At 52.0% G+C, this 15,166-nt stretch overlaps 1 protein-coding gene across 2 annotated transcripts in view; it reads left to right on the forward strand.

Moving 5' to 3' along the window:
* Positions 1–15,166, forward strand: part of PTK7 (protein tyrosine kinase 7 (inactive)) — a 370,128-nt gene that overhangs the window by 112,376 nt on the left and 242,586 nt on the right. For both annotated transcript variants that reach the window (XM_030195698.1, XM_030195699.1), the window contains exon 7: positions 9,159–9,425. In XM_030195698.1, coding sequence (XP_030051558.1) covers positions 9,159–9,425 — 267 coding nt within the window. The remainder of the gene's footprint in view (positions 1–9,158; positions 9,426–15,166) is intronic.

Consider the following 15,166-nt stretch of genomic DNA (forward strand, 5'->3'; position numbering starts at 1 on the left):
TTCGCTTTCCGCGCGTTCGCGCGCCCCCTTTAAAAAAAAAAGACTTTCCTTTCCTTTTCGTAAAGTTTTCTCTGTTTGTTTCGCCTCATCGCGGCCTTGTGGCCGCGCGTCCGTTCTTTAATTTGTGTGTTCCTTTTTACCGCCATCATCGACGATTTTGACCTCGCCGGCGTGATTTTTCCGTCAATGTCCTCGAAGGTCCCGAGCGGATTCAAGAAATGTGGTCGGTGCGGCCGGCAGATCTCGCAGACCGATCCTCACGCTTGGTGTCTCCAGTGCCTCGATCCGGAGCATAATTCCAAGGCGTGCACCTTGTGTCTCGGCTTGAGAAAGTGGACGCAGGTGGCGAGGCAAGTTCTTCGGGACTGTCTTTTTGGAACTTGCGCCGGCCCTTCGACGTCGACCTCGGCGGCATCGGTGTCGACGGCTGGGTCTTCGGTACCGATGTCGACGTCTTCGACGCCGACTATGGCACTGACCCCAGGAGTACAGGTTCCCTTGGCCCGACGACCTGCCAGCGACGGCGGCGGCGAGCGACTGCGTGGGCAGTCCGCCCCAGCCGCTCTCGCTGCTTAGGGCCATCGGGACCGAACCCTGTCGGATCCGAACCCTAGAGGGCGGGGACACTCCACCTCCTCCTCCTCCATGCTGCGGAGCGCCGATGACGGGCATCGATAGAAAGCTGCGAAGAAGCACCGTTATTGGTCGCCCACAGCACATGGGACTGGCAGCTCCTGGACGTCGAGAGAAGATGACCCCTACGAAGCGCCAACACTGGGAGGAGCGCTCCCCCTCTATCGAAGAGGTGTTGATGTGCAGGTCGTCGGGTACCCCAGTACCGTCTCCTGGGCCCGGGCAGCTTCCAGCACCAACGCCCGCACCGGCTCCCCAGCCTCTCCCGACAGCGGGCCTAGATGAGTGCCTCCGAGCCACCCTCCCAGGGATCCTGGAGGGGCTGATGCGCCAGGCCTTGCTGGCACCTGGGGTGCTTGCGCCTGCGATGCCGTTGATGGAAGCGCCGGCTGGCTCTGGCCCTGTGATGCGGTCTTCGACACCGGTCTCGATTGCCACTCAGGTGGAATCAACGTCGATGGAGGGAGCTTCGTCCCCACCGGCGCGGGAGTCCACCTCTCGATACCATCGTCGAGGACATGGTTCCTCGGGGTCGAGACGGGCCCAGTTGCGGTCGGAGCTCAGAGAGCTTATGTTCGACACCGAGGAGAAGGCCTCGTGGGAGGAGGAGGAAGACCCCAGATATTTCTCCTCTGAGGAGTCTGCGGGTCTTCCCTCCGACCCCACGCCTTCACTGGAGAGGAAGCTCTCGCCTCCAGAGAGCCTCTCCTTCGCCTCTTTTGTCCGGGACATGTCTATCAGCATTCCCTTCCCAGTGGTCACCGTGGATGAGCCGAGGGCGGAGATGCTCAAAGTCCTCGACTATCCATCACCACCTAGAGAGTCTTCCACAGTACCGTTGCACAATGTCCTCAAGGAGACACTGCTTCGGAACTGGTTGAAGCCTTTATCTAATCCCACCATCCCTAAGAAAGCGGAGTCTATTGGGAGTCCACACAGACCCGGAGTTGATGCGGCCACAGCTGCCTCATGACTCAGCGGTCGTGGACTCTGCTCTCAAATGGGCAAGGAGTTCGAGGGATACTGCCTCGGCGCCCCCAGGGCGGGAGTCTCGCACTCTGGACTCGTTTGGGAGGAAGGCCTACCATTCTTCCATGCTCGTGACCAGAATCCAATCATACCAGCTCTACACGAGCATCCACATGCGGAACAATGTGCGGCAACTGGCGGACCTGGTTGATAAGCCCCCCCCCCCCCCCCCCCCCCGGAGCAGTCCAGGCCCTTTCAGGAGGTGGTCAGGCAGCTGAAGGCGTGCAGAAAATTCCTGTCCAGGGGTATCTATGACACCTGTGATGTGGCATCCAGAGCCACGGCCCAGGGTATAGTGATGCGCAGACTTTCATGGCTGCGTGCCTCTGACCTGGACAACCGCACCAAGCAATGGCTGGCGGATGTCCCTTGCCGGAGGGATAACATTTTTGGCGAGAAGGTCGAGTAGTTGGTGGACCAACTACACCAGCGGGAAACCACTCTCGACAAGCTCTCCCATCGGGCACCTTCAGCATCCGCCCCCACTGGGGGGATGTTTTTCCCGGACCAGGCAGGCTGCACCTTACGTTTACAGCAAGCGTAGGTACAACCACCCGGCCCGAAGGCCTCCTCAGGCACAGGGACAGTCCCAGCGCGCTCGTTCCCGTCAACAGCGTGCGCCTAAGCAGCCCCCTGCGCCTCCACAGCAAAAGCAGGGGACGGGCTTTTGACTGGATCCATGGGAACATAGCCGCCATCAAAGTAGCCGTGCCGGACGGCCTGCCGGTCGGGGGGGAGGTTGACAGTTTTTTTTACCAAAGGTGGCCTCTCATAACCTCCGACCAGTGGGTTCTCCAAATAGTGCGGTGCGGATACACCCTGAATTTGGCCTCCACCCCACCAAATTGTCCACCGGGAGCTCAATCCTTCAGCTCCCACCACAAGCGGGTACTTGCAGAGGAACTCTCCGCCCTTCTCAGCGCCAATGCGGTCGAGCCCGTACCACCCGGGCAGGAAGGGCAGGGGTTCTATTCCAGGTACTTCCTTGTGGAAAAGAAAACGGGGGGATACGCCCCATCCTAGACCTGAGAGACCTGAACAAGTATCTGATGTGAGAAAAGTTCAGGATGCTTTCCTTGGGCACCCTTCTCCCCATGATTCAGAAGGACGATTGACTATGTTCCTTGGATTTAAAGGATGCTTATACTCACATCCCGATACTGCCAGCTCACAGACAGTATCTGCGATTCCGTCTGGGGACATGTCATTTCCAGTACTGTGTGCTGCCCTTTGGGCTCGCTTCTGCACCACGGGTGTTTACGAAGTGTCTCGTGGTGGTTACGGCGTACCTGCGCAAGCTGGGGGTGCACTTGTTCCTGTATGTCGACGATTGGCTGGTGAAGAGCACTTCAGAGGCGGGAGCTCTTCGGTCCATGCAGTGCACTGTTCAACTTCTGGAGCTGCTGGAGTCCCATCTCCAGCCAGTCCAATCTCTGGAATTCATAGGAGCTCTGCTGAATTCACAAACGGCTCAGGCCTATCTTCCCGAGGCGAGGGCTCAGAACCTTCTGTCTCTCGCCTCCCAGGCCAGAGCGTCCCAGCAGCTCATAGCTCAGCTGATGTTGAGACTCCTGGGCATATGGCCTCTACAGTCCATGTGACTCCCATGGCTCATCTTCACATGACATCAGCTCAATGGACCCTAGCTTCCCAGTGGTGCCAGGCCACAGGGAATCTAGAAGATGCCATCCGCCTGCCCACCAGTTGTCGCAATTCGCTGCGCTGGTGGACGATTCGGACCAATTTGACTCTGGGTCGTCCCTTCCAAATTCCTCAGCTGCAAAAAGTGCTGATGACAGATGCATCTCTCCTGGGGTGGGGAGCTCATGTCAATGGGCTCCATACCCAAGGGGTGTGGTCCCTCCAGGAACACGGTCTTCAGATCAATCTCCTGGAGCTCTGAGCGGTCTGGAACGCACTGAAGGCCTTCAGGGATCGGCTGTCCTCCCAGATTATCCAAATTCGGACAGACAATCAGGTTGCAATGTATTACATCAACAAGCAGGGGGGCACCGGATCTTGCCCTCTGTGTCAGGAGGCCGTCAGGATGTGGCGATGGGCAAGCCAGCACGGCATGCTTCTCCAAGCCACGTACCTGGCAGGTGTAAACAACAGTCTGGCCGACAGGCTGAGCAGATTCATGCAACCGCACAAGTGGTCGCTCCATTCCCGGGTGGTACGCAAGATCTTCCGAGTGTGGGGCACTCCCTCGGTGGACTTTTTCGCCTCCCAGACCAATCACAAGCTGCCTCAGTTCTGTTCCAGACTTCAGGCACACAGCAGACTAGCATCGGATGCCTTTCTCCTCCATTGGGGGAAGGGCCTCCTGTATGCATATCCTCCCATACCTTTGATGGGGAAGACCTTACTGAAGCTCAAGCAAGACCGTGGCACCATGATTCTGATCGCACCCTTTTGGCCCCGTCAGATCTGGTTCCCCCTTCTTCTGGAGTTGTCCTCCGAAGAACCCTGGAGATTGGAGTGTTTTCCAACTCTCATTTTGCAGAACGACGGAGCGCTTCTGCACCCCAACCTTCAGTCTCTGGCTCTCACGGCCTGGATGTTGAGGGCGTAGATTTCGCTTCTTTCGGTCTGTCTGAGGGAGTCTCCCATGTCTTGCTTGCCTCTAGGAAGGATTCCACTAAAAAGAGTTACTTTTTTAAGTGGAGGAGGTTTGTCGTTTGGTGTGAGAGCAAGGCCTTAGAACCTTGTTCTTGTCCTGCACAGAACTTGCTTGAATACCTTCTACACTTATCAGAGTCAGGTCTCAAGACCAACTCAGTAAGGAATCACCTTAGTGCAATTAGTGCTTACCATCATCGTGTAGAGGGTAAAGCCATCTCTGGAGAGCCTTTAGTCATTCGATTCATGAGAGGCTTGCTTTTGTCAAAGCCCCCTGTCAAGCCTCCTGCAGTGTCATGGGATCTGAACGTCGTCCTCACCCAGCTGATGAAACCTCCTTTTGAGCCACTGAGTTCATGCCATCTGAAGTACTTGACCTGGAAGGTCATTTCTTGGTGGCAGTTACTTCAGCTCATAGAGTCAGTGAGCTTCAAGCCCTGGTAGCTCATGCTCCTTATACTACTACTACTACTACTACTTAGCATTTCTATAGCGCTGCCAGGGTTACGCAGCGCTGTACAAGTTTAAACACGGGGAGGGACAGTCCCTGCTCAAGAGAGCTTACAATCTAACAGTAACAGACTACGTAGTCAGTGTAGGTAGCAGGAATGGGGAAGGTGGTTAGGCGCCAAAAGCAAGGGAGAAGAGATGGGCCTTGAGTAAGGACTTGAAGATGGGCAGGGAGGGCGCATGGCGTAAGGGCTCAGGAAGTCTGTTCCAGGCATAAGGTGCTGCGAGGCAGAAGGGGCGGAGTCTGGAGTTAGCGGTGGTGGAGAAGGGTACAGATAGGAGTGATTTGTCCTGAGAGCGGAGGTTACGGGTGGGAACATACGGGGAGAGGAGGGTAGATAGGTAATGGGGGGCAGCAGATTGAGTGCACTTGAAGGTCAATAGGAGAAGCTTGAACTGTATACGGTAGTGGATTGGGAGCCAGTGAAGCGACTTGAGGAGAGGGGTGATATGAGAGTATCGGTTCACGCGGTAGATAAGACGTGCGGCGGATTTTTGGACAGATTGAAGGGGGGATAGGTGGGTAAGCGGGAGGCCAGCGAGGAGAAGGTTGCAATAGTCAAGACGAGAGGTAACGAGCGAGTGGACGAGGGTTCGGGTGGTCTGTTCAGAGAGGAATGGGCGAATTTTGCTAATATTATAGAGGAAGAAGCGACAGGTCTTAGCTGTCTGTTGGATATGGGCAGAGAAGGAGAGGGAGGAATCGAAGATGACTCCATGATTGCGTGCTGAAGAGACGGGGAGGATGAGGGTGTTGTCAACAGAGACGGAAAGTGGGGGAAGAGGAGAAGAGGGTTTGGGTGGAAAGATAAGGAGCTCAGTCTTTGCCATGTTCAGTTTCAGATGCCGGTTGGACATCCAGGCAGCGATGTCGGAAAGGCAGGCTGAAACTTTGGCCTGGGTTTCAACTGTGATGTTGGGAGTGGAGAGGTAAAGCTGGGTGTCATCGGCATAGAGATGGTACTGGAAACCATGAGATGAGATCAACGAGCCTAGGGAAGAGGTGTATATCGAGAGGAGAAGTGGTCCAAGGACAGATCCTTGGGGAACCCCAACAGAGAGCGGGACGGGGGTGGAAGAGGAGCCATTAGAAGATACTCTGAAGGTGCGTTGGGAAAGATACGAGGAGAACCAGGAGAGGACGGAGCCCTGGAACCCAAATGAGGACAGTGTGTCAAGAAGTAAATTATGATTGACGGTATCAAAGGCGGCGGATAGGTCGAGGAGGATGAGGATGGAATAATGGCCTTTGGATTTGGCGAGGAACAGGTCATTGCAGACTTTAGAGAGTGCTGTTTCTGTCGAGTGTAGTGGGCGAAAGCCAGATTGAAGCGGGTCGAGGACAGCCTGAGAGGAGAGGAAGTCAAGGCAACGGCTGTGGACAGCACGTTCAAGTAATTTGGAGAGGGAAGGGTAGAAGAGAGATGGGGCGGTAGTTGGAGGGACAGGTGGGGTCAAGTGATGGTTTTTTGAGAAGTGGTGTGACTACTGCGTGCTTGAAGGTGTCAGGGACAGTAGCAGTGGAGAGAGAGAGGTTGAGGATGTGACAGATTGAGGGGTTAACTGTAGGAGAGATGTTGGTAAGCAGATTGGTGGGAATGGGATCCGAGGAACAGGTGGTGCACTTGGAGGAAGAAAGAAGGTGAACAGTTTCCTCTTCGGTGATCTCAGGGAAGGAGGAAAAGGAGGCCGGGTTAGGTTGGTTGAGGGAGTGGGTTAAGAAGTCACAGGGAGGAGAAGGCTTGGAAGTGAATTCAAGGTTGATCTTCTGCACTTTATCGCGGAAGTGGTCAGCTAGTGATTGAGGAGAGAGTGAGGGGGGGTGGGAGCGGAGGGTACTTTAAGTAGGGAGTTGAGGGTGGCGAAGAGGCGACGAGGGTTGGAGCCAAGAGAATTGGTTAATTGAGAATAATATTCCTGTTTGGCAAGGAATAGGGAGGACTGGAAGGAGGATAGCATGAATTTGTAATGGGTGAAGTCTGATAGGGTGCGAGATTTCCTCCAGAGTCGTTCAGCAGATCGGGTGCAGGAGCGAAGGTAACGGATGCAGGGGGTTAACCAGGGCTGAGGATTAGTGCGCTTAGTGGGGCGAGAGACAGATGGTGCTAGGGTATCCAGAGCGGTGGAGAGAGTTTCATTGTAGGTGGAGACAGCCGTGTCGACAGATTCAGAAGACGAGATGGAAGGGAAGAGATTGGAGATGTGGGAGGATAGGGTAGGGGGGTCGACAGCTTGGAGATTCCTGAAGGCTGTGGTTATAGTTGGGCGAGGTTGAGGGGGAAGGTGATGAAGTGTGAGGGTAATTAGGTGATGATCTGAGATAGGAAGGACTGAGGTGCAGAAATTGGAAGGTGAGCAGGAAGAGACGAGAACGAGGTTGAGACAATGGCCATCACGGTGAGTAGGGGTGGTAGAGCATAGTCGGAGGTTAAAGGAGGATATCAGAGTGAGGAATTTAGAAGCGTAGGCATTGGATGGGTTGTCGACGTGAATGTTAAAATCACCAAGAATGAGGGAAGGAGATGCGGGATCAAGAAAGACGGTGAGCCAAGCGTCGAAGTCAGTAAGGAATGAAGAGAGGGGCTTGTCAGGGGGGTGGTAGATGACTGCAGCTCTGAGTGGTAATGGGTAGAATAGCCGGATGGAGTGAGCTTCGAAGGACGAGAAGCAGTGAGACTGCGGTAGGAGGAGGGGTTGGAAACTACAGGAGGGTGAGAGAAGTAGCCCGACGCCTCCACCGCGGCCATCTGGGCGAGGAGTGTGGGAGAAGAGATAGCCTCCATGACAGAGGGCCGCGACTGAGGCAGAGTCGTCAGGGGAGAGCCAGGTTTCAGTTAGGGCGAGCAGTTGGAGGGAACGAGAGATGAAGAGATCGTGGGTGAAGGGCAGTTTGTTGCCGATCGAGTGGGCATTCCACAAGGCACATGAGAAGGGGAGGGAAGAGGGGGGGGAGGAGGGGAATAGAGACGAGGTTGGAGACATCACGGAAGCGTTTGCATGGAGTTGTCCTCCTGCAGTGTCATGGGATCTGAACGTTGTCCTCACCCAGCTGATGAAACCTCCTTTTGAGCCACTGAGTTCATGCCATCTGAAGTACTTGACCTGGAAGGTCATTTTCTTGGTGGCAGTTACTTCAGCTCATAGAGTCAGTGAGCTTCAAGCCCTGGTAGCTCATGCTCCTTATACCAAATTTCATCATAACAGAGTAGTCCTCCACACTCACCCTAAGTTCCTGCCGAAGGTGGTGTCGGAGTTCCATCTTAACCAGTCAATTGTCTTGTCAAAATTCTTTCCCAGGCCGCATACCCGCCCTGCTGAACGTCAGTTGCACAATTTGGACTGCAAGCGATCGTTGACCTTCTATCTGGAGCGGACGCAGCCCCACAGACAGTCCGCCCAATTGTTTGTTTCTTTCGACCCCAATAGGAAGGGCGTCGCTGTCGGGAAACGCACCATCTCCAATTGGCTAGCAGATTGCATTTCCTTCACTTACGCCCAGGCTGGGCTGGCTCTTGAGGGTCATGTCACGGCTCATAGTGTTAGAGCCATGGCAGCGTCAGTGGCCCACTTGAAGTCAGCCACTATTGAAGAGATTTGCAAGGCTGCGACGTGGTCATCTGTCCACACATTCACATCTCATTACTGCCTTCAGCAGGATACCCAACGCGACAGTCGGTTCGAGCAGTCGGTGCTGCAGAATCTGTTTGGAGTTTGAATCCAACTCCTTGTAGCGCTATAGAAATGCTAAATAGTAGTAGTAGTAGTAACTCCACCCTCCTCCTGGACCCGGTTTTATTCTGTTCAGGCTGCACTCCCAGTTAGTTGTTCTTCGTAGGTCAATTTCTGTTATGCCCTCGCCGTTGCGAGGCCCAATTGACCATGTTTGTTGTTTTGAGTGAGCCTGGGATCTAGGGATACCCCAGTCGTGAGAACAAGCAGCCTGCTTGTCCTCGGAGAAAGCGAATGATATATACCTGTAGCAGGTGTTCTCTGAGGACAGCAGGCTGATTGTTCTCACCTACCCTCCCTCCTCCCCTTTGGAGTTGCGTTTTTCCTCATTTCTTTGCTTGTCATTTAACTGAGCGGGAACGGTCGCGCACGGGCGGGAAGATGGCCGCGCGTGCGCGGTGGGCGTGCGGGACCTCCCGCGAGATTTTTTCTTCCAGTTTGAGGGGCTGCCATGGACGTCAACCCAGTCGTGAGAACAATCAGCCTGCTGTCCTCGGAGAACACCTGCTACAGGTATGTATCATTCGCTTTATCAACGTATGCTGTACTCTGCTGAGAACATAGTAAATTGGCAGATTACAGATATATAATAGATATGTAAAATAAACCTAACTTTTTTTTTTTTTTTTTTCCAGAAATTGAGGACATGAATCCCTTCTCTGGGAAAGAGTTCACAGCAAACACAGTACAGCGGATAGCCTGTAGTCCCCCTAGGGGACTGCCTGAGCCCACTGTTTGGTGGGAAAGAAAGGGAGTAAAGATCCCCCAAAGGAACCGAGTATACCAGGATGGGAATGATCTGGTTTTTAGCCTTATAGCAGAAAAGGATGCTGGAATATATACCTGTCATGCAGCAAACAAGGCTGGAGAAAGGAAACAAGACTTGAACATCACAGTGGCAAGTAAGGAGTGAACAGACCTTCCATAGGGCCATGGGAATTTGTAAGTAGCATCTTGGGGCCTTGCAGTCTTTGTAGATAGGAACATAATTCTCTTTTGCACGTATAGCCCTTGTATCTATATGCCTGTTTCTTGAAACTTACAACCTTTGTGTATGTAGGGATCATAAGATAAGTACATAAGTAGTGCCATACTGGGAAAGACCAAAGGTCCATCTAGCCCAGCATCCTGTCACCGACAGTGGCCAATCCAGGTCAAGGGCACCTGGCACGCTCCCCAAACGTAAAAACATTCCAGACAAGTTATACCTAAAAATGCGGAATTTTTCCAAGTCCATTTAATAGCGGTCTATGGACTTGTCCTTTAGGAATCTATCTAACCCCTTTTTAAACTCCGTCAAGCTAACCGCCCGTACCACGTTCTCCGGCAACGAATTCCAGAGTCTAATTACACGTTGGGTGAAGAAAAATTTTCTCCGATTTGTTTTAAATTTACCACACTGTAGCTTCAACTCATGCCCTCTAGTCCTAGTATTTTTGGATAGCGTGAACAGTCGCTTCACATCCACCCGATCCATTCCACTCATTATTTTATACACTTCTATCATATCTCCCCTCAGCCATCTCTTCTCCAAGCTGAAAAGCCCTAGCCTTCTCAGCCTCTCTTCATAGGAAAGTCGCCCCATCCCCACTATCATTTTCATCGCCCTTCGCTGTACCTTTTCCAATTCTACTATATCTTTTTTGAGATACGGAGACCAGTACTGAACACAATATTCCAGGTGCGGTCGCACCATGGAGCGATACAACGGCATTATAACATCCGCACACCTGGACTCCATACCCTTCCTAATAACACCCAACATTCTATTCGCTTTCCTAGCCGCAGCAGCACACTGAGCAGAAGGTTTCAGCGTATCATCGACGACGACACCCAGATCCCTTTCTTGATCCGTAACTCCTAACGCGGAACCTTGCAAGACGTAGCTATAATTCGGGTTCCTCTTACCCAGATGCCAGTGAAAACAGATGTTGCCGTTTCTACTGAAGAGGAAATAAGGATGGTTGTTAGAGTACTCAGCTGCTGGGTTTTGTGCAATTATGTGAACTGTGCTTCTCCAAAGAAAAGCAGGGTAACAAGTCCTCACCATTGAGTGTTATTAACAATAGAGCCTGAAGGAGAGACTTGCTGACCTGAACATGTATACCCTGGAGGAAAGGAGAAACAAGGGGTGATATGATACAGACGTTCAAATATTTGAAAGGTATTAATCCGCAAACGAACCTTTTCCGGAGATACGAAGGCGGTAGAACGAGAGGACATGAAATGAGATTGAAGGGGGGCAGACTCAAGAAAAATGTCAGGAAGTATTTCTTCACGGAGAGAGTGGTGGATGCTTGGAATGCCCTCCCGCGGGAGGTGGTGGAGAGGAAAACGGTAACGGAATTCAAACATGCGTGGGATAAACATAAAGGAATCCTGTTCAGAAGGAAAGGATCCTCAGGAGCTTAACCGAGATTGGATAGCAGAGCCGGTAGTGGGAGGCAGGGCTGGAGGTTGGGAGGCGGGGATAGTGCGGGGCAGACTTATACGGTCTGTGCCAGAGCCAGTGGTGGGAGGCGGGACTGGAGGCTGGGAGGCAGGGATAGCGCTGGGCAGACTTATACGGTCTGTGCCAGAGCCGGTGGTGGGAGGCGGGGATAGTGCTGGGCAGACTTATACGGTCTGTGCCCTGAAGAGCACAGGTACAAATCAAAGTAGGGTATACACAAAAGTAGCACACATGAGTTGTCTTGTTGGGCAGACTGGATGGACCGTGCAGGTCTTTTTCTGCCGTCATCTACTATGTTACTAAGCAGGAACGTTTCTCCAGCTTAGATACATGTAGAAGCTCTTGAGAAACCTACTTCACATGTCAACTTCAGCCTTTTGCTGGGTGCCCATATATATGCATGTCACACTTGGGGATTATGATCTTCCTAGGAAAAATGTTATCAGATAAACTTTCTGGAATTGAGCAGTAAGGAGTAATCTGAAGCCTTTTAGAGAACATTTGGCCAACAGAATTGTTAATACAGACTGACAATCAAGTTGTGATGCTTTATATCAACAGACAGGGAGGAACAGGTTTCTACCTCCTGTGCTGGGGAAACTGTCGTAATGTGGAGCTGAGCCTCAAGGCCACGTATCTGGCAGGGAAGAACAGTGCTTTGGCAGGCAAAACTGAATCATGTTTTTAAAACCACATAAATGGTCCCTGGTTTCTGGGTTAGTTTAGATCATCTTTCAGGAGTAGGGCACACTCCTTGATAGATCAGTCAGTTACTTCTTGGAGCAGGATCATATCTCTGTTCCAGAGCAGGAAGGGTATTAGATGTCCTAAGCAAAGTTTCAGCCTTGTGTCTCCCTCACCTAAATGTTTTTGTGCCCTTAGACCTCCCTTAAAACTCAGGAATTGTGATAATCCCCAACAACACCCATCCCAGAACAATCCTGCAAAAAGGCATTAAAATATCTCATATTTTTAAATATTAGACTATATTTTTTTACTTATTTGGATTTAGTTAATACTTTTTCTGAAGTAGCTCAGCTCGAGGAAAGTTATATTCAGATATGCTACACATTTCCCTGTCCACAGAGGGCTTACAATATAATCTTGTACCTGAGGTATTGGAGGGTTAAGTTGTTTGCCTAATCATGAGGAGTGGCAGCAGAATTTGAACCCTGGCTTTCTTGGTTGTCAGTTGGACAGCTAGATGATCGAGGGGTAAAAGGGGCACGCAGAGAGATTAAATGAATTCTTTGCTTTGTTTTTACTGAGGAAGATGTGGGAGAGATACCAATATCAGAAACTGTATTTAGTACCGATGAGTCAGAGAAACTGAAACATCTCTGTAAGCCTGGGAAATGTAATGGGACAATTTGACAAACTGAAGAGTGGGAAATCGCCTGAACTGGATGGTATACATCCCAGAGTACTGATAAAATTGAAAAATGAGGGGGTCACGTGACGCTCTGCTGGTGAGCGGTCGCAAGTAAGCCGCTCTCCGGCCCCGATTCTTCTCCCCTCGAGATTCAGACTCATTGGACCCTCAAAACCGCAACGTCGAACAGTATCGGAAGTTCAACTGCAGCTCTGTCAGCTGCATAGGCGTAGACTGGGGGGGGCGAGGGGGGGCAATGCCCCCCCAAACGACGCGAGGCGCCGCCGCGCCATTAGTTAAAAAAAAAAAAAAACACATGCAGGCATGCGCTCCTCTCCATCCGCTTGGCTTCCCTGCCCTCTCTATCTGCATCCCGCCTTCCTCTGACGTCATTTCCTTTCGGGCGGGACGCAGACAGAGAGGGCAGGGAAGCCAAGCGGACGGAGAGGAGCGTGTCCGTCTACCCCTCTCCCTCCCTCCGGCGCAGGCAGCAGTCTTTTCCAGCGTTCCTGGCAGCGGTAGCGTTGTACACGCTGCCTTTGGCTCTGCTCCGAAGCCTTCTCTTCAAGTTCCTGTTCCCGCATAGGTGGGACCAGGAACTTGAAGAGAAGGCTTCCGGGGCAGACCGAAGGCAGCGTGTACATCGCTACCGCTGCCAGGAACGCTGGAAAAGACTGCTGCCTGCGCCGGAGGGAGGAAGAGAGGGGGTAAACGGAGTCACCATCTTGGACCTCGCGGGGGGGGGGGAGCAGAGGGAAGATGGATGGGACGGAGGGATGGTGAGCAGAGGAAAGGAACAGAAGATGGATGGAACTGGGAGGGGTGGGGAGCAGAGGGAAGGAGCAAGAGATGGTTGGGACTGGGAGGGGTGGGGAGCAGAGGGAAGGAGCAAGAGATGGATGGGACTGGGAGGGGTGGGGAGCAGAGGGATGGACCAGGAGATGGATGGGATTGGGAGAGGTCAGGCACAGCAGAGGGAAGGAGCAGAAGATGGATGGGACGGAGGGATGGTGAGCAGAGGGAAGGAACAGAAGATGGATGGGACTGGGAGGGGTGGGGAGCAGAGGGAAGGAGCAAGAGATGGATGGGACTGGGAGGGTGGGGAGCAGAGGGAAGGAGCAAGAGATGGATGGGACTGGGAGGGTGGGGAGCAGAAGGAAGCCTACTGGAAAGAAGACACTGCATAAAACAGAAGACACTGGGATCAAAGCAAATAGAAAAACTAAATGATCAGACAACAAAGGTAAATAAAAGTATTTTATTCATAATTTATTAATTGAAATGTGTCAGCTTTTTGAAATGTGCATCTGTGATATTTTGCCTGTAAATTTCATTTCCTTCCTCCATATTAGCATATTCATTTGCATATGTATATATGCAAATGATATGCTAATATGCCCCGCCCATTCTTTGCCCCCCCCCCCCCCCCCCAAATGAAACAGTCAAACTACGCCTATGGTCAGCTGACTGCGGGAACAGCGGGCGGCTATGGCAATGAAATCGGCCGCTAAAGAATGCTTAAGACAAAAGCAGGCGGTTTACAAAATGGCGGCTTCACCTGGAACTGCAGGCGCTACGGTCTTCTCCACGTGGGTAAGCGAAATCACTGCAGAAATGAACCACGGTCCTGGAGGACTTGTTAGAAAGAAGGGTCACCCCTATCGACACCAAACTAAAAAAACTACACACTTGCATGGAAGATCTGGCCCACGAATGCATGGCCTTTTAGATACACACGAGTGAGGTGGAAAACCGCATGGTGGAGGAGGGACAAAAGCAGCACTCTAAATGTCTGGCAGCACTGGAGCAGAAGATAGAGGATCTTGAAAATCGCTCCAGACAGAATAACCTCAGGCTAGTCTGTTTCCCTGAAGCTCTGGGAGGCAGAGACCTGGTCACCGTCCTGGAACGCTGGCTTACAGCAAGAGTAACCTTCCCAGATAAGATGGTACCGCTGCGGATTGAAAGAGCCCACCGCCTTGGCACCCACCCAGATACAGGCACCAAACCACGAGTGATAATCATGCGGATACTGAACTTTGCTCACAAACAGAAGATCCTGCAGGCATCCAGGAAAGAGGATACCTTGTATGAGCAGAAGAGGATTCTCTGCTTCCAAGATTACTCTGCAGGGGTTGCGGAGAAGAGACAGACTTTTACTCCGATATGCTCACAACTGTACAATATGAAAGTACGCTTTGCGTTAATCTATCCGGCTGTACTGAAAGCCACGCATGATGGAACAACACAAGTGTTTGAATCGGCCGAGGAGGCGAAAGGATTTCTGCGGCAACTGGAGAGAGAAGGCGCGGCGGGACCAAGCAACGCAACACAGACCTGACCAGGATCCCAGCAGGAGGAAAAACTGAATCGCATTACTATTTTGCAGGACCAGATAAGGTCTAGGAGGCACGGGACTGACGCTGCTTCAAGTTATGAGGGTTAAGTTAACAAATCTGTTGTTTTACAGTTAAATATTGCCACATGTAAGTTCATGGCTGATAGGATTTGCGGTACTAGCCCACATGCCAACGGGGTTCCTGAGGGGCCAAGCAGATGGGAACTTCACGTAACAATGGATTACACAGGGACATATAAGCACAGTAGAATATCAAGGAATGTTGCTTTATGTCAGTCCCAGATGTTGAGACATATATAAGTACATAAGTAATGCCATACTGGGAAAAGACCAAGGGTCCATCGAGCCCAGCATCCTGTCCACGACAGCGGCCAATCCAGGCCAAGGGCACCTGGCAAGCTTCCCAAACGTACAAACATTCTATACATGTTATTCCTGGAATTTTGGATTTTTCCAAGTC

Source organism: Microcaecilia unicolor, chromosome 3, assembly GCF_901765095.1.
Source record: "Microcaecilia unicolor chromosome 3, aMicUni1.1, whole genome shotgun sequence".
Taxonomy (NCBI): domain Eukaryota; kingdom Metazoa; phylum Chordata; class Amphibia; order Gymnophiona; family Siphonopidae; genus Microcaecilia; species Microcaecilia unicolor.